General features: G+C 43.2%; 1 protein-coding gene across 1 annotated transcript in view; it reads left to right on the top strand.

Moving 5' to 3' along the window:
• The window catches only part of ZSWIM6 (zinc finger SWIM-type containing 6), a 175474-nt gene extending 168398 nt beyond the window's left edge, over nt 1–7076 (top strand). The window contains exons 11-14 of the mRNA XM_081131842.1: nt 17–174; nt 793–956; nt 2660–2741; nt 4373–7076. Coding sequence (XP_080987968.1) covers nt 17–174; nt 793–956; nt 2660–2741; nt 4373–5235 — 1267 coding nt within the window. The 3' untranslated portion in view covers nt 5236–7076. The remainder of the gene's footprint in view (nt 1–16; nt 175–792; nt 957–2659; nt 2742–4372) is intronic.
• Nucleotides 7077–16653: the final 9577 nt, after the last annotated feature.

Genomic DNA, 16653 nt, shown 5'->3' with positions numbered 1-16653 from the left:
TCTCTTCTCGTTACAGGTTACTAGTATTGGAATCTGCTGCTCCAGCAGGAGACCTCCCCCGCCCACACCACATTGCATCAGTTGTTCCCAACCGATACCCTCGTTGGTTCACTCTAAGCCACGTAGAGTCCCAGCAGTGTGAGCTGGCATCCACCATGCTCACTGCAGCCAAAGGTACTGGATTGTCCCGAGGCCTCATGATTATTTTGTTAGCTTGCCTTTTTTTAAGGGTCATGTTTGCTATCAAATTCTCAGTAGTGGTGCTAATGTTGGGTTGTAGGGGATACTTTTCATTAGATGTTAGCTTATGAGGGAAAACAGGTGTTGCTCATTTGAGCCTGGCATTTTCCTCATTTAACTGCATCATTAAACTGGCTGCTGGCAGAGTTCAGGTTCAGTTGCCATGCCGTGTGAGTGGTGGTTGAGATTCAGAAGGAGATTAAAAAGTTCCGTTGCATTTTTTTTCTTCCCTGAGATATTCACGGAACGTACATAAGTAGAAACTAGGAGAGCTATTTGCTATTTCGAGTTAGTCCTGGGTCACATGTGAGTTTAATCATTGAGGGTGTGTCTTTTTTGTGACACCGAGATTCATAGACATTGCAGTAACTCTGGGAAACTTAGTTGTAACATCTGTGCCATCTGTGAACATTTCAGGTAAATTAACTTGTGCTTAATGTTTATTTTCTTTCCTTTTTATCTCCCTGTGTGTGTGCGTTTGGTATGATTTTTTTTGTTTTGTTTTGCTTTGCTTTGCTTTGATCTGGTTTGGTTTTTCCTTGTTCATTGCAGGCGATGTTCGGAGGCTGGAAACAGTATTAGAATCCATCCAGAAAAACATTCACTCCTCATCCCACATCTTCAAGCTTGCCCAAGATGCATTTAAAATAGCAACTCTCATGGACACTTTGCCAGACATCACTCTTTTGAAAGTGTCTCTGGAGCTGGGCCTACAGGTATGTGACGTGGTCTTTCCTGGGGTACCAAAGACTGCTAAATAAAGGCAGTGTCTTAAGGTTGTTCCTGTTTATGTGGATTTTTTTAGTGCAGGTGAATGAATTTGGTGCACAAATCTGTTAGACATCCAGGAGAGTACTGTGCTTCAGAGCTGAAGTCATTCCCAGCTGAACCAGCTGCTGCCTGAGGTGCAGGGTCTGCATTTACATTTAGAAGCCTGACTTGTGTCTTTCAAAATAAAAAAATCATTTTCTTAGTTATAACCTAACGTCACCTTTTCTCCTTCAATGAATGGAGAAGTACTGCTCATAAGAAACTTAAATAAAGCTGTTAGGGGTAAATTGTTAGAGGAAGTACGAGTTTTTATTGATGTTTGCATTTTCACAGTAGATGGGCAGTTCTAGCTCTTTTTATAACCCTGAGGAATTGGGTAAAGGAGGAGTGATGGGCCAGGGTCCAGTTTCAGCGTTCAGTTTGCCCGCTTAGACACATTACCGAGGACATTTTCAGTGACTTATGCAGATAGATGTTTGCTTCCTTATAGTGTCTGAAAAGATTAGTGTATAACCAGGAACTGAAAAGTTTATATTTCTACTTTTCTCGGGGAATCTCTATATTTGCTCCCCTCATTCCCCCAACCCTACCCATGAAAAACAGTGAAAGAAATTCTTATCCTCTAGTTACCTAAAGTATGGGGAATAGAATGCCCTGATTAGGTGATTAATCTGGTTTTCTTGTTATGGATTCTACTTACAGTTATTAGTAAAGTTTAAAGAATTGGATTACAAGAAAATGGACTTACTGTATATAGTACTGTACAAGCTGAGGGTATAGGAGACTGATTGCATTTAAGCAATAAAATGACATTTTAGAAGTTTCTTTTTAAAAATTCTGGTTATTTGGCTTATTTTTATTTCTTTTGCCTCTTAAAGGTATGATGCAGGGGGGAAAAACATGAATACAAGTTTTCTAGTTATTTGGAATTCTGGCAGATTTTTTGGATAAATGGGAGATTACTGAGAGCTTACTCCCTGACTCATTCCTTCTGTGACCCAGCAAGAATTCCCACAAGGCCTTTCTAAGGCCTTAGGAGTTGCGTCCCTAGATTTTCTGAATCTTAAAGAATGGTGAAAGCAGGAACAGGGGGATATTTTATCTTGGGCATCTCTTATTAGAAAGTGAAAAACAAAATCAGATGATTTCTTTCCATAGACCTGGGGTAATCTTCATAATTTCCAGACAAGAGCACCCAGGGACTGAAAGAAGGCATAAAACAATTATTTTAAAATACCTCTTTGCCATCTGAGAGTTTCTAATCAGGATTAGTTCAGAGGAGCCTCAGAAATCTAAAACTGTGGGATGTTAAAGCTGAGAAGGAGAAGAGGGCATGGGCTTTTAATGCTTCAGCCCACGCCTCTGATTTTGCAGATGAGAAAAGTGATTGAGTGACTTGCCCAGGATGCCACACCTGGTCTGTTGCCCCCCTAGGAGTAGTGTGTGGACCTCCCACTCTGGCTAGGTCAAGGCTGGGGAGCCATGGACAAATCCAAATTCATACGCAGAGCTTGCTCTAAATGTGGCTCTCATCCTCCTGCCAGTAGGGAGTGTGCCTTGTAGTTATGCCTTGGAATGAACTGTTTTATATTTCCACCAATTTGGGATAATCTTCCAAAGTGTTTTGTTTTCCTATCTTTCTTTATAGGTTATGCGAATGACACTGTCAACCTTAAATTGGCGACGGCGGGAGATGGTCAGATGGCTGGTAACATGTGCTACTGAAGTGGGTAGGTAAACTCTGGAGGAGGAGCTTTCCCAGCACCTCGTGTTAGATTTAACTCCTTGGTTACAGATACAAGAACATGTTCACTCTCCCACCTTGACTTCTCCAAGGGTCTTGCCCCTCCAGCAACCCACAGGGCTCCCTTCCCTCCAGCCTTCGGTTCCATTGCTCCTCTTCCAAACTGTCAAGTATGTGGGGCTCCAGACTCTTATTAAAATGGAGTAGGTCAGTAAGCAAAAACACTTTTTATCCAGTTGTTCTGTCTCTATTAAGGTGCTTTTAATAACTTTTTGTGATAGTCAAGTTTATCATTTTATATTAAAGGGTTCTAGAGTGAAACCTTGGTAGATTGGAGCCCACCTTTGAAACTAACTTGAGACTGGATTAGTGGCTCAGTGCATTTCAATGAAAATGGCATAAAGTTACCTAGTTGTTCTGTTTCCTTCATCATCTCAGGGCATATGTCACGGTATCCAGCAGGGAAATGACCAGTGGGTGTGGTTCAGGTGAGCTTTCAGATGCGTGAGAAATTATAGCTGGCCCTAAGATCCCCTGATCGCCCTTAAGCTGCAATTTGTGAGACCCTTTAGCCACCTCCTTGCCCTCTGCAGCAGTAAATCAGTGCTAAGAAAACTACATTCCCAGCAGGAGCGCAGACACCAAGAGAATGGAGGCTGTTGAAAATAAATGTTGGTTCAACTGTCTTTCTTTCTTCCTGTTTCCATCAGAAAAGGACACTTACCTTTGCTGAGAAGACACTGCCACCTCAGTATTTAGATAACTGACACAGCAGATACTGTAAAATCATTCTTATTATTCTTTCATTAATCTGTGATGGTTTGTTATTTTGGAAAAAGGGAAATTGGCTTCAATATAAAAATTATTTTTAGCTTATTGATGTAATGCTTTAGTGAAACAATATAAAGATAATACCAGCTAAAGAACTGCCACACAGCTCCCCTTCTCCTGTACCAAGTGTAATGCCTAATTTCTCTCTGCAATTTAGTACCTTCTCTTTAAATCACTCACATTTAGGACTTTCCTACAGCTGAGGCACATTGGGTCTGTGTACTTAAAATGGTTATTTTAAAGTCCTCATCAGCTGTTTCCAGCATCTGAGTCATCTGTAGGTCTGCTTCTGTTGACTTTCTTCTCTTGATTATGGGTCACATTTTCCTGTTTCTGTATGTGTCCTAATCATTTTATATCGTATGTATTTTAAACTTATACACACACACACACATAAAAACTACCTATTTTGGTGAGGGTTGTAGTTTTTCTGACTCAAATTCTGTAGTGGGTAACTGACAGGAGGCCCCAGTGAACTGGAACTCATTCGCAAAAAGCCATTGTCTGAAATGGCAAGCGGCACAGTGCAAACACCGGCTACCGAGAGGATCGGTTCTGTGTTACAGGAAGTTCATGTTCCTTTCAGGCATTTCACTGAATAACAATCCATAATAACCTTATTCTAAAAGGTTGCTCCCAGGCACGTTATCTTACAGGATTTTCTGGCCTAGCTCATGTCCTATGATGGTTAACAATGTAAGCATTGATTATAAAGTGGAAATAAGGCCAGACCTCTAGGCAGCATCCTTGTCAGTAAGTAATAGGGCTTCTCTGTGTTCCTTGCAGGTGTTTATGCCCTGGACAGCATCATGCAGAGCTGGTTTACGCTTTTTACTCCCACTGAGGCCACGAGTATAGTTGCAACCACCGTGATGTCCAACAGCACCATCGTCCGCCTGCACCTGGACTGCCATCAGCAGGAAAAGCTGGCCAGCAGTGCCCGGACACTCGCGTTGCAGTGCGCCATGAAGGACCCTCAGAACTGTGCCCTGTCTGCGCTGACCCTGTGTGAAAAGGATCACATAGCCTTTGAGACGGCGTACCAAATTGTCCTCGACGCTGCTACCACCGGCATGAGCTACACCCAGCTCTTTACGATAGCACGGTACATGGAGCACCGTGGGTACCCTATGAGGGCCTACAAGCTGGCCACCCTGGCCATGACCCATCTCAACCTGAGCTACAATCAGGACACACACCCTGCCATTAATGACGTTTTGTGGGCCTGTGCGCTCAGCCACTCCCTCGGCAAAAACGAGCTTGCAGCTATAATACCTCTGGTGGTCAAGAGTGTCAAGTGCGCAACGGTACTGTCAGACATTTTGCGCAGATGCACTCTGACCACTCCCGGCATGGTGGGACTTCATGGGAGGAGGAACTCCGGTAAGCTCATGTCACTGGACAAAGCCCCCCTGAGGCAGCTCCTGGACGCCACGATCGGGGCCTACATCAACACCACGCACTCACGACTCACCCACATCAGTCCTCGGCACTATAGTGAGTTCATTGAGTTCCTCAGCAAGGCCCGAGAGACCTTCCTGATGGCGCATGACGGACACATTCAGTTTACACAGTTTATTGACAACCTGAAACAAATCTACAAAGGCAAAAAGAAACTGATGATGTTGGTTCGGGAGAGGTTTGGTTGATAGAACTTGTATGAATGGGGGTGGGGGGTGGGGGCGGGAGGGATGGTTTGTTTTTACTTGAGCCTGCCTTTGTACCCTTTTTAACTTAAAGAACAGAGCCACACCGGTATTATATGTGTATAGTTATATTGCGTTTGCAGACTAAATTGTCATGTGAAAGTTTGTGTGTTCTTAATTTTCTTCCCTTTCTCTTTCTTTCTTTTATTTTATTATATTTTTTTAATTCTTTTTTGTTTTGTATGAGAGAGAGGTTAAAAAGGTTTGGTTTACACTGAGTATATGTTGTCAAGTGGCAAAAGTCCACATAGCTCTCCTGTTTTCTGTATACGTTCACAGCCTCACAAAAAATAATTGAAATGGCTTTAAAAACCAAACAAAACACCTCCATCCTGTGATAAGTACCTCGAATGGATTCAGCTTTACTCCTTTGTAACTCATCTTTACATTTTCAGCATATTTAAACAAACCAACAAAATGAAATACTTGTAGTTAAAGGCTGACCCACGTGGCTTTGCAGTGCTGTTCGTCCAGAAGCATGGCACACAACGCTTGTGCATGTGGAAACTTAGCGACTGTCAACATACATTCTCAGGGATTTATCAAAAATTAAAAAAGAATGAGAGCATTTATTGTACTGTATATATATTATAGTATATGTCTGAATATTGAAAATATAACATTAACTAATTTATAAAAAATATTCTATGTAATGCAAAATACTTGAAGCTGCAGTAGCTTGGTTTTAAACAAAAACAAAAAAACTGAGAGAAAACCTATCAGAAGGACTAAAAGTGCGCCTTGCTTCAGGGTTGGCTCAGGCGGTGAACTTCATGCTGGGCATCTATGCAGAGCCACCTTCTGGATTGCATGGTTGGACTGAGATCTATTGGGAGAAATTATATATGTATATATATTTATACAACTTATGTATACATATATATATATGTAGTCACACAGACACAAGACACATACATACCACCAACAACCACTACACCACACATGCTTGTAACAGGCACTAGAAGAAAGAGAGACAACAAATACACAGCCAGAGCAGCAAGCCTTAGCATTAAGAATATACAGTGTGCCGGAACTGGGGTTCGTGCCTCCTAGCCTAGGAAACTTAAAAGAAGTATCCTTTTGACACAAACGCAAAATGTTTTCCAAAACAATTGACTTATGATACATAACGCCTTTGCAGTGAGCTAATGAGCTAACCTTTGTGCACAGATAGCATTATATATATTATATGTCTGTTCTGCACAGGTATTTTGACTTTGTGCAGGACAGAAAGTTGTGTAGGTATGACTGTTCTACTTTTCAGTTTTCTTTCTTTTTTTTAAAATATATTTTATTTTCTCTAGAATTACTCAAAACAAAAGCAGCCTTCTATCTTGCCTTGTCTTAATGCTTTAAAATAACCAAACTGGAGATCTAACTACCAAACTGTCCATTATATTATTAAATACCAACTTTGGTTACAGTATAGTGTCTTTACTTTAGCTGATGGTTCTGTAACCTTGTGCTTTTTAAAGCAATTTTTATGTTTTGGTGCAAAAGTTGTCCAGTGTCTCTTGTTCCCTTCATTAGAGAACATGCTAGAGGTATGTTTGTAGGTATTTTTGTTTAGAAGAACTATTTCATGCGCTCCATTTTATTTATTATAATAGGTAAAAAGAAAAAAAAAAGGTTGTACTTCATCACCCATGTAAACATGCTCATGAAGTTGAAAGTAATTAAGATTTGATACACTGATATCAATTTATTTATGTAACTAAATCACTGTTTTATAAACTTGTTAATGATCAACAATTTTTGTTTTGATTAAAATTAGTTTTTTGAAAGTTGATTCTGCCTCCTTTATGGTATATCTCTTACTACACTTGATTATAGATCTGGATTGTACTACATCTCCAAATGTTTAACACTATATTCATTCATCTAATAAATACGTCTTATTTTGTAGGCCCTGAAGATACAGAGGTGAACAAAACTAAGCACTGCAGTAGCTTACTGTCTGCTTAGTGGAGAAGACAGACATAGGTCAGATAACAACAAAGATAAACTATAAGGCAGAAGAGCCAATTTTCCTTCAACCTGTATACTTAGTCATTCCCTCCTAATTAATAAACTATAATTTAGAACACTCAGTACTTGATATAATTAATAAATGCTAAGTTTATGAAAGGTTTTAATGTGCAGTTTAAAAGGAATTTACATTATAAGGGTAAATGCTACGTATACATTATAAGCATCTGTCCTGCCTCATCTCTGTCAAAACTCTACTCACAATGCAGATGTGTTTTGCTTTTTGTGTGTAGAGTAACACCATAAAATTGACCATCTTAACCATTTTTTAGTACACATTTCAGTAGTGTTAAGTATACTGATACTGTTGTGAAGCAGAGCTCCAAAGCTTCCTTCTCTTGCAGAACTAAACTCAATATCCATTAAACAGCTGCCGTCTTGCTCTTCCCCCAGGCCTGGAAACCACCATTCCACTTTCTATTTCTATGAATTTGATTTGAATTTGAAGTTCTGTGAATTACTTTAGAGACCTCATACAAGTCACAGCATTTGTCCTTTTGTGACTGACTTATTTCACTTAGCATATGTCCTCAAAGCTTATTCATGTTGTAGCATGTGATGGGATTTCCTTTCTTTTGTAAAGACTCATAGTATTCCACTGTACGCGTGTATCATATTTTGTTTATCCATTCATCCTTCGGTGGACATTTGGTTGCCTCAACCTCTAGGCTATTGTGAATAGTGCTGCTGTGAACATGAGTGTGCAGATACCTCTTTGTTACTCTCCTTTCAGTTCTCGTAGATACATACCCAGAAGTAATATTGACAGATGTTTTTCAAAGCTAGAGTTTTCAGAATATTTACTCCCTTGAAATATTTTTAAAATTACCTTTGACATCTAGTCTTAACAGTAGATTGCAGATGTCAAGAGGTTAAGTCAGTAGGTAGAAGTTGAAATAAATGAGTCTGTGGTGACATTTTAAAATCCCATTAACGCCAAGTAGAAATAAAAACTATAAATGGTATGAGGATTGATTGTTTTTTGGAAGTTTATTCTTAGTTTTTTGAAAGTCAGTGCTGCCTAAGGGTAAATATTAATTCTTATGTGGATCCATTGAAGCCACCAGGACATTTTTGTAATGAAGTAGACTGCTAAGAAGTCTGGAGGGGTGGCATGAAATGAGGAACAAAGGTGACTTGTAGTGGCTAAGAGTCAGATTTTTCCAGATGGAAAATTGGTCTGTGTCCATTGACTGTCTTTGCAGAGACCTCATAGTTGTGTGGACCTTTAGCATAGACGAGACCAAGGATTACAAGTGAGCTCATTCCTTCCCATCCCCGTTTTAGCCAACATGCTTGGACCACCAGGATCTGTTTTTTGGGTATGACTGTGGTCAAGTACATAAACTAATTGATGTGTACGTGTTTTCTTACCTTCCAATGGACGTGCTAGCAAAAATCCTGAGGTGGTTAAAATTCAAACAGCAGATAGGAGAAATGGAAGAAGTGACAAACTTGGGTAATTCGAAGACAAGAGAAATTGTTCCTAATTGGGGACTGGACTGTAGAATTCTGCATTTCCCTGCTCTTGACTTGGGATTTCATTTGAGCATAGAGGTTATAGTTTCAGGGTGGAAATGAATGTTTCATGACTCAAATATTAAGTCATTTGAATAAAAATTATTAACTCAAGTCATTATAGTCAGAATATTATAATAATATGATATAGTAGCAAAGGAGAACCGAGCTTTTTCTAAATGCTGAAAAGATTGTTAAATGGCAGCTGTTTCAGGAATTAATAAATGGCCAGCGAGAAGAAGATATAGAGAGAAACATCATTCAGTAATCTGAGAGTTAAGAAATGTGACTGAGGTAAAATTTCAGATGAACTGTTTTACACCAGTATGAGGACCGATTCACGCCAGTGTCAGTAAAATAGGTTGAAATGTGAGATATATGGGAAGGATTCTGAACATTTTGTTCTGCAAACTTTTTGTGTGCCTACTGCAGGATGGGCATTGTTCCAGGTGCTAAGAAGACAAGTAGGTGGAGAAATGCCTATTCTCATGGCGTGTATGTGCTAAGTGGGAGGAAAACATAAATACTAGGTGTTCTAAGGAAAAGCAGGGGGAGGGGTGCTCTTTCAGGTGCTTAGGGAAGACTCCTCCGATGTGAAACGGAGGAGGGAGCTGGCCCTGTTGCTGTCGGCAGGGGTATGTTTGAGGCAGAAGGAACAGCAAGTGCAAAGAGCCCCGAGGGAGAAGTGTGGCCGTGTGCTGGCTTGTCTCAGGTCAGCAAAGGAAAGGGACTGTGGCTGGGGCAGAATGGGGTGGGGGATGGTGGGGTAGGAGGAGGAAAGGCTAAAGAGGAGGGGAGTTCAGTTGAATGAAAATTTATTTTTATTCCTATAGGGAATGGTAAAGATTTTTACTCTGTATTTGAAGGATCCAAAATAGAAGAGTCATGATCTGACTTAGAAGTGAGATGAGAGGCCATTTACTGGCTGCTGCGTGACTGGGAGGGCAAGGGGGATGCGAGGAGACAAATAGGCTATTAGCATGATCTAGGCAAGAAACAACGGAGCTTGGACCCTGCGGGTCAGTGAGATGGTGACAAGTGGTTAGAGTCCTCATACCTGGCAAGACTGAGGCATTTCCTGAGGTTATACATGTGACCAGTGAGAAAGAGAGGCATCAAAAGGCCAGAATTTTAAACGTGAGCAACTGGAAGGAAGGAGTTCCAGCAACAGGAATGGAGGCGATGCCAGGGAACAAGTTCTGAACGCATCAAATTTGAGATGCCTCTAGGACACCCAAGTGGAGTTTTCAAGTAGGAATTAGTTCGGGAGACATAACAGGGCTTGACATAAAAATCTGGGAGCCTTCAGTTTTACAATGTTGGCTGGAACCATGAAACAAGGAGTAAATGAAGGTAATTTGATCCAAAGTAGATCCCGAAAATGACCATTTCCCCGATGGGACTGTTGCCGTGACGCAGACCTTGGCGTCTTTCCTCAAGCGCCACCTCTACGTGGCGGCTGCTTCTACACTCAGCCCTCTGAGCGATGCTGCTCTTTCTGTCTCCAGATTGACTCTATTCTCTCGAAATTGTTTCGCCACAGATAGAAAACAAGCTTCTGATTCTCTGGTTCTCTGCCAGAGAAAGACTATTCCCTTGGTTCAGTTTGGAACACGCCCAGGAGGACCCCATCATGGCTTGCTTAAATGTCACACAAGGCAATATTGGTCCCTCTTCCCCTCTGCTTTCATTTTTGTTTTTCTTGTTTTCTTTCCCCAACATTTTATTCTTCAAGTTTCAAACGTGCAAAAAAGTAGAAACAGTCGTGGAAAATGTTACCTCCTAAATGTCCACATGAGCCGGTAAAGTCGAAGCACGTTTTGGCAACTCACGTTCGTGGGTCTCGTGACTCAGTGTGACGTGACGGGAGTCCCGCCGGCGCAGGGAGCCCAGGCCTGCAGCAGAGGGGACAGCCCCGTGCCTCTCACTCTGCATCAGTGCCCAACGGGGAGCATCTTCCTGCCCCAGGCAGGGGGCGTGTGAAGAAGAAAGAGATCTGCTTTACAAAAGCAATTGCTTTATTTCACTGTGTGTGTGAACAGTCATTTTAAAAAAAGTTCAGCTCTGCTGATAACCCCTGACGTGCAGGAGGGGGCCTTCCGACGTGAGCATGTCCAGAGGAATTTTGCTTTTTCTCCACGGAGTTTGTGAGTGGGCTGCTGCCTTGCGAATGTGCCCCTTTAAGTAACAACATGTAGCCACGCTCCTCCGCTTCAGAGTAGCCGGGGTGCGCCCAACAGCTGGCTCCAGGGGGACGGCCCGCTCACAGGCAGGCGTCGCGGTCGCGTCTCGGGGAATTAACGATTGTACCTGCTGAGCCCGGGCTGCGTTCTTGGCGCTGTGGAAGGCCCAAAGAAATACAAGACAGTTCTGGCCCTCAAGCAAAAATGCCACAGTGAATTTTTAAATAGATGGAGCCAGGTGGGTGGAACTCTTCGGCAACTATCTTGAATTTCCACTCAATAGAGCAACATGACGTGATCAATTCTGTCTTCATTTGAGACAAGGGAATGCAATTTTATGTACATGTGATGTGTGTGTGCACGTGTGTGCATGTGTGTGCACGTGTGTGTGTGAGAGTGTGTGGGAACAAGATTGGAGCTTATTTGCTCACCTGATAGTCCTCACTTTCCATCTCTGGGTCCAAGTGGCCTATCGCGACCCTGCGAGCTTATCACCAGTCAGGGGTCAGAGGCAGATAGAGGAAGGAGTTTAAGCCCTTTGTCTTCATGGTGATCAGTACAGTTTATTCCCCTTATTCTTTGAATCACCCTGTGTAGCTGTGTTTCTCGCAGCATGGTCCATGGACCACTTACGTTAGGGCCACCTGAGGGGCTGTCAGACGTGCTAACTCCTGGACCTCAACCCGCACCCACTGATTTTGACCCTCTTAGCGAGGGACACAGGAATCTGTACAAGGAAGCTCAGCTTTAAAGATTATTTTTTGCCTTCACCTCCAACATTCCCAGGTCCCCATAAGGGTGGATTATGAAACAAGAAAGGCTCAAAAGAGTGACTTGGAGGATGCACTGCCAGCCACGCCAGGCCATCCCCCAGACATTGGAACCCAGTCTTCTCTGTACCAGCTCTTCACAGAGCATCTCTCATTGTGATTCCCATGTGTCACCCAGAGAGACTGTGTTTGTCATCATGGTCAGGGAGAGCTGTCGCACAGCGATGGGGCATATAACAAGAGAATACCTACGGGCTAGATGCTGGGTAAGCTCCTCTAGGTGAAAACCGTGAGACCAGAAAACATTCAGCAAAAGAGCTCTCTTGGAACAAGATTTGAGGGATAGCTTCCAATGGCAATCAACAGATTTTCAGCCCATACACACAGCACCTAAAAAAACCAGTGAGCCTGGAGAAAATGAGGCAGTAATCTTGGGAGACACGAGCCTTCCTAAAATCACACTAAGTAAGCGGTCCAGTTTCAGGCAGCCCTGCCGACTCTGGCTCCCAGGCTGAAATGGCACCTGTGGCTGCTTTTAACCCATTCAATTATGCCAGGTGATCAAATGCTGCTTGTCTTTTACATGTCATGCCTCAAACTCTCAGGTCCCCTCACTGGCAGCGAGACAAAGCCATTGAGCTTCCATATTGGGAACCAGTAAATTTAATTTGTGGATGAAATTCCCCAAATCAATTTTGATTGCTGTCACTCTACGAGATTTGGGGGACTCAAAACTGATGACAATGTGTGAAAAACATTTCTTTAAATTGCTAGGCAGAGAATTCACGCGCGAGGTCTCCTTCGGGGCCCTAGGGTTTCCATGGGTATCCTGCCAGTGGTTCAGGTGGAAGTGGAGGGGGGCCAGCGCACTGCTCATCTCGACGACCTTGTCAGTGCGTCCTCCCTGGGCAGCTGGTCTGACCACCCCGAAGTTCCACCACATGCTTTCTAAAGGCGATGTTTTTGAGGCAGCGGTTCCCTCCAGGGCCTTCCTGGTGGAACTTGGTCTCACTGCACGAGAACCTCCGTGGAGGAAGTGGCTTCCTGTATTTTCCAGGCGTTTCCAACCAGCCACGATCCCACACCAGGCGGCACGTGCCCTTGCAGACTTGGCGACTAGGGAGTCCCTGTCTGACCGAGTGCGGTAAAGAGGAAACAGACAAGCCCTCAGAGGCTTTTTTTCTTTTTCTTTTTTAATTAAGGAGGCATTTAAACATATTCACTCCCACAGCTCTGTGAGCATGTGGACTGCTTCTGCCGGTCTGAAACCCGGGCTGGCCTGAGCATGGGAATCTCCTGCAAAAGGCTGGTCCCGGGAGAACTAGCCTCATCGCAAGATAAGTACTAATTTAAAAAAAGATCAGTACAGGATCTATACAAACCTGCTACAAGAAAAACAGGAGGAAATGAGTACGAAAAACAAAGGATAAGAAATAGACACTAGAAAAATGGGGCCACCAAAGAGATGAACGTTATGACTCTATCACCCTGAATGCAAAAAAAAAATTAAAATTAAAAAATGTTAAGTTGATCTAAGACCTCAAAGCAGAGATAAGAGCTCAGGGAGAGAAACAGCTATGATTACTGTTACTGTTATCGTTATAGTCACCATCATCAGCAGCAGCATCTCCTTTTTCGAATTCACAAGTAGACCTCAGAAGGTGCCCATGATGGTTCAGGGTGTTTCATGTATCAGCTCCTCAGCCCTCACAGCAGCCCTGTGAGGCAGGTGCGCTCATTTTACTGAGCTTATGGGTACAGGACCAAAGGCGCTTAACTTTGGTCAGGGGACTCAGCCCTGGCCGCAGAGCCCTCACTTTTAACCGCTATAAGGAACAGCCGGGAGCTGGGGCATCCAGGAGGAGACAGAGAAACGAAACCCGCATTGAATCAGAACAAAAAGGAACAAACCGATGAAAACAGAAGAGCAACACAAAGAAAAGGTTTAAAAAGCCAGCAAAGTGAATCGGATGAGGAACAGTTGACAGGAATAACGTGAAAATAACAAAGAGGGACATTGGTCAAGTGAAATCCACAAATAGTGTTGCCACATAAAGAAACCAGGCGCCCGGCCACCATGGCTCAGGGGCTGAGCATCGACCTAAGATACAGGAGATCGCGGTTTGATTCCCGGTCAGGGCACATGCCCGGGTTGCGGGCTCGATCCCCAGAGGGGGGCATGCAGGAGGCAGCGGATCAATGACTCTCTCTCTCTCCCCCTCTCCCTTCCTCTCTGAAATCAATAAAGATACATTTTAAAAAGAAACCAGGAAAACAGAAAAAAAAAAACACTCAAAGATATCATTCAAGAATATTCCTAGAAATGAAAAAGACTTGGATTTCTACTATGAAAGGGCATATACTGTGTCCCAAGAAAAACCGAAGCACTATGCATCAAATCATTGTAAGGTACCTAGACTTCAAAGGTAAAGAATCCTGTGAGTGCTCTACCCAATGGGAAAAGTTGCCCACATAGGGGAAAACCACAGCCTGATCTTAGGCTTCACAGCAACGGTTGACACTTTTTCAAATCACAGAAAGAAAATGTGAGGAATCCAAAAGTTTTATACCCAGCAAACCTGTTGGTCAAGCAGAAAAGCAGAAAACAGACATTTTCAGCAACTCCGTTGACCACCTTTGGAAGAAACTACAAGAAGGAAAAGTTTGGTCAACCAAGAAAGAGACCAGTGGAGAAACCCTGGCAAAAAGAACAGTGGTGAGCATGGAGCCCATATGACTGCAGGACTAAGAATGAAAATATCTGTAGAAATTGTGGTTGTAATACAGAATGTAAGCTTCATACACAATTCTAATGTAGAAATAATGTATTTTACCAAGGTTCTGAAAGGAAAAAAGAAAACGAACACAGTTTCAAACATTTTAGAGCTGGATGTCAAATGATAATTTTTAAAGCAGGTCAGTGACAATAACATAAATGTATTTAATTGTAAGTGATTAGGACTATTGAATAGTTTCCAAGATACATTGTTAAGTACAGAATATAAAGTTGACAGGGCCTTTTAAGTTTTATTTGCTTCAGAGTGAAGGATGGGCAAATAGATGGCACTGCTTCCAAAGTCCCTCACTCCCTGTAGCTGGAGCCTCCACACCCTCCTCATAAATTGCAGAACTAAGCATGACCAAGGCCAGGAAATGTTCATACCTCCAGGTCCCCCAGCCTGAGGCTCAGTGTTTGGATGTTGGTTGGACTCAAGTCTTGAATTTTAAAGTGGTTGCTGAGCCCGAGTTCTCACATTGGGCCATAAAAGTTATTACAGGCTTCAGCTTCATTCTTATTCCTAAGATTCTCATGACTCATACCCTCACCCCTGTTCAAGGCCAGGAACTTGGCTTGTTCTTTTGAGTCTCCCAGCTAGGAAATGGGAGGGTATAATTCATACATACTCAACCACAGGTCAACAGCTGGTTATAGACATTATCCCATTTCACCTTCAGATAAGTCTTAGAACTTGGCCCAGAAGGACTAGGTAGCATGCCCAAGGTCATGCAGGTCCAGACCTACCTGTTATCAAAGCTCTGTGCCTTCTACATAAATAAACCTGGTTTTTCTCTTGAAAAAGCTGTCTTGAACATTAAGTCCAAATGTTACTTTGTAGGCACAGAAATCATTAGGGTTCAACCAGCCATGTTATTTTTAAAACAATTTTATTGAGATATAATTTACATGCCATAAAATTCATCCATTTAGAGTGTACAATTCAATGGTTTTAGTGTATTTTACACAGCTGTGCAACCATCAACATAATCTTAATTTAGAACATATTCATGACTCCAAAAAAAAAATACCACACCCATTAACAGTCACTCTAAATTCTCTCCACCTCTGCCCAGGTAACCACTAATCTACTTTCTGTGTCTATGGATTTGCCTATTCTGGACAAAGGGCAACAGCTCATATTGTAACAGCCATGAGAAGCTATCATGTGTCCAAGTTCTCAGTCTTCCGTTATTTCTTTGGCTGAAGATGGTTTAATGAGAGTTCCTGCCATATCAAGAAGCAGAGACACCTTAGTTACCTCAGAAGAGAAGTGTTTATTGTGGGCGTCCACCTGGACTGCACCCAGAGGTGTCAGACCTTGAGGAAGCTCCTAGACCAGTTTCCTTCTCTCTAATACAGTCTCTGGGCTTCCTCGGTCTTCCTCCTTCACTGAGACTCTCCAGTGTGTGTGGCCCTAGTGGGCTCAGTTTTACTCACTGGGAACGGCTTAGGAGTTAGTTCTAGAGCTCGTGAACTGTCTGGGAGTGCCATGCGTCACCACGCTCACTTCTGTCACCACTGGGTCTGGGGCACCACACCTGCTGGGGTTCTGCTGTGACGAGGCAGCCTGGACCCGTGCTGCATCTCCAGCCCAGCATCAGAGCCTCTATCCACCTGGGGGAAGCTCTGGGGAGTGGGGTCTGGCCAGTGGGGATCCCAGCCCACAGACCCAAGATTTAACAATGAAAACAACTCGTGGCACAGAGTTTGACTATTGCTGGAGTTTGGCAAAATGCACACCCCATTTCCAGCAGCAGGGTTCAATCTGACAGCCCACACCAGTTCCCACCCTGACAGCCTCTGATCTGAACTCTCAACTTCATCTTCCATGGCAGTGACTCCCTGTTCCCCCACATCCTTGCTCTGAGTCGTGCTCTTGGCTGTGGCACCTGTGGATTAATGGCTCAGGTGAAGCCAGAGGTGCATTTTTTCAGACATCGGTATGGTGCTCTAGTCATTCTGACTCAGAGGCCAGAGATCACCTTCTGGTGGGTGGAGATCACCTTCGCACGAAGGCTTCCTGAGGGGCTGGCAGCTGGGATGATCGGAGGCCTCAGGAGACTGGGACTGGGTCCAGGATTCC

This window comes from Miniopterus schreibersii (genome assembly GCF_964146895.1).
Source record: "Miniopterus schreibersii genome assembly, chromosome: 3".
Taxonomy (NCBI): Eukaryota; Metazoa; Chordata; class Mammalia; order Chiroptera; family Miniopteridae; genus Miniopterus; species Miniopterus schreibersii.
This window is presented reverse-complemented; position numbering and strand designations above follow the sequence as displayed.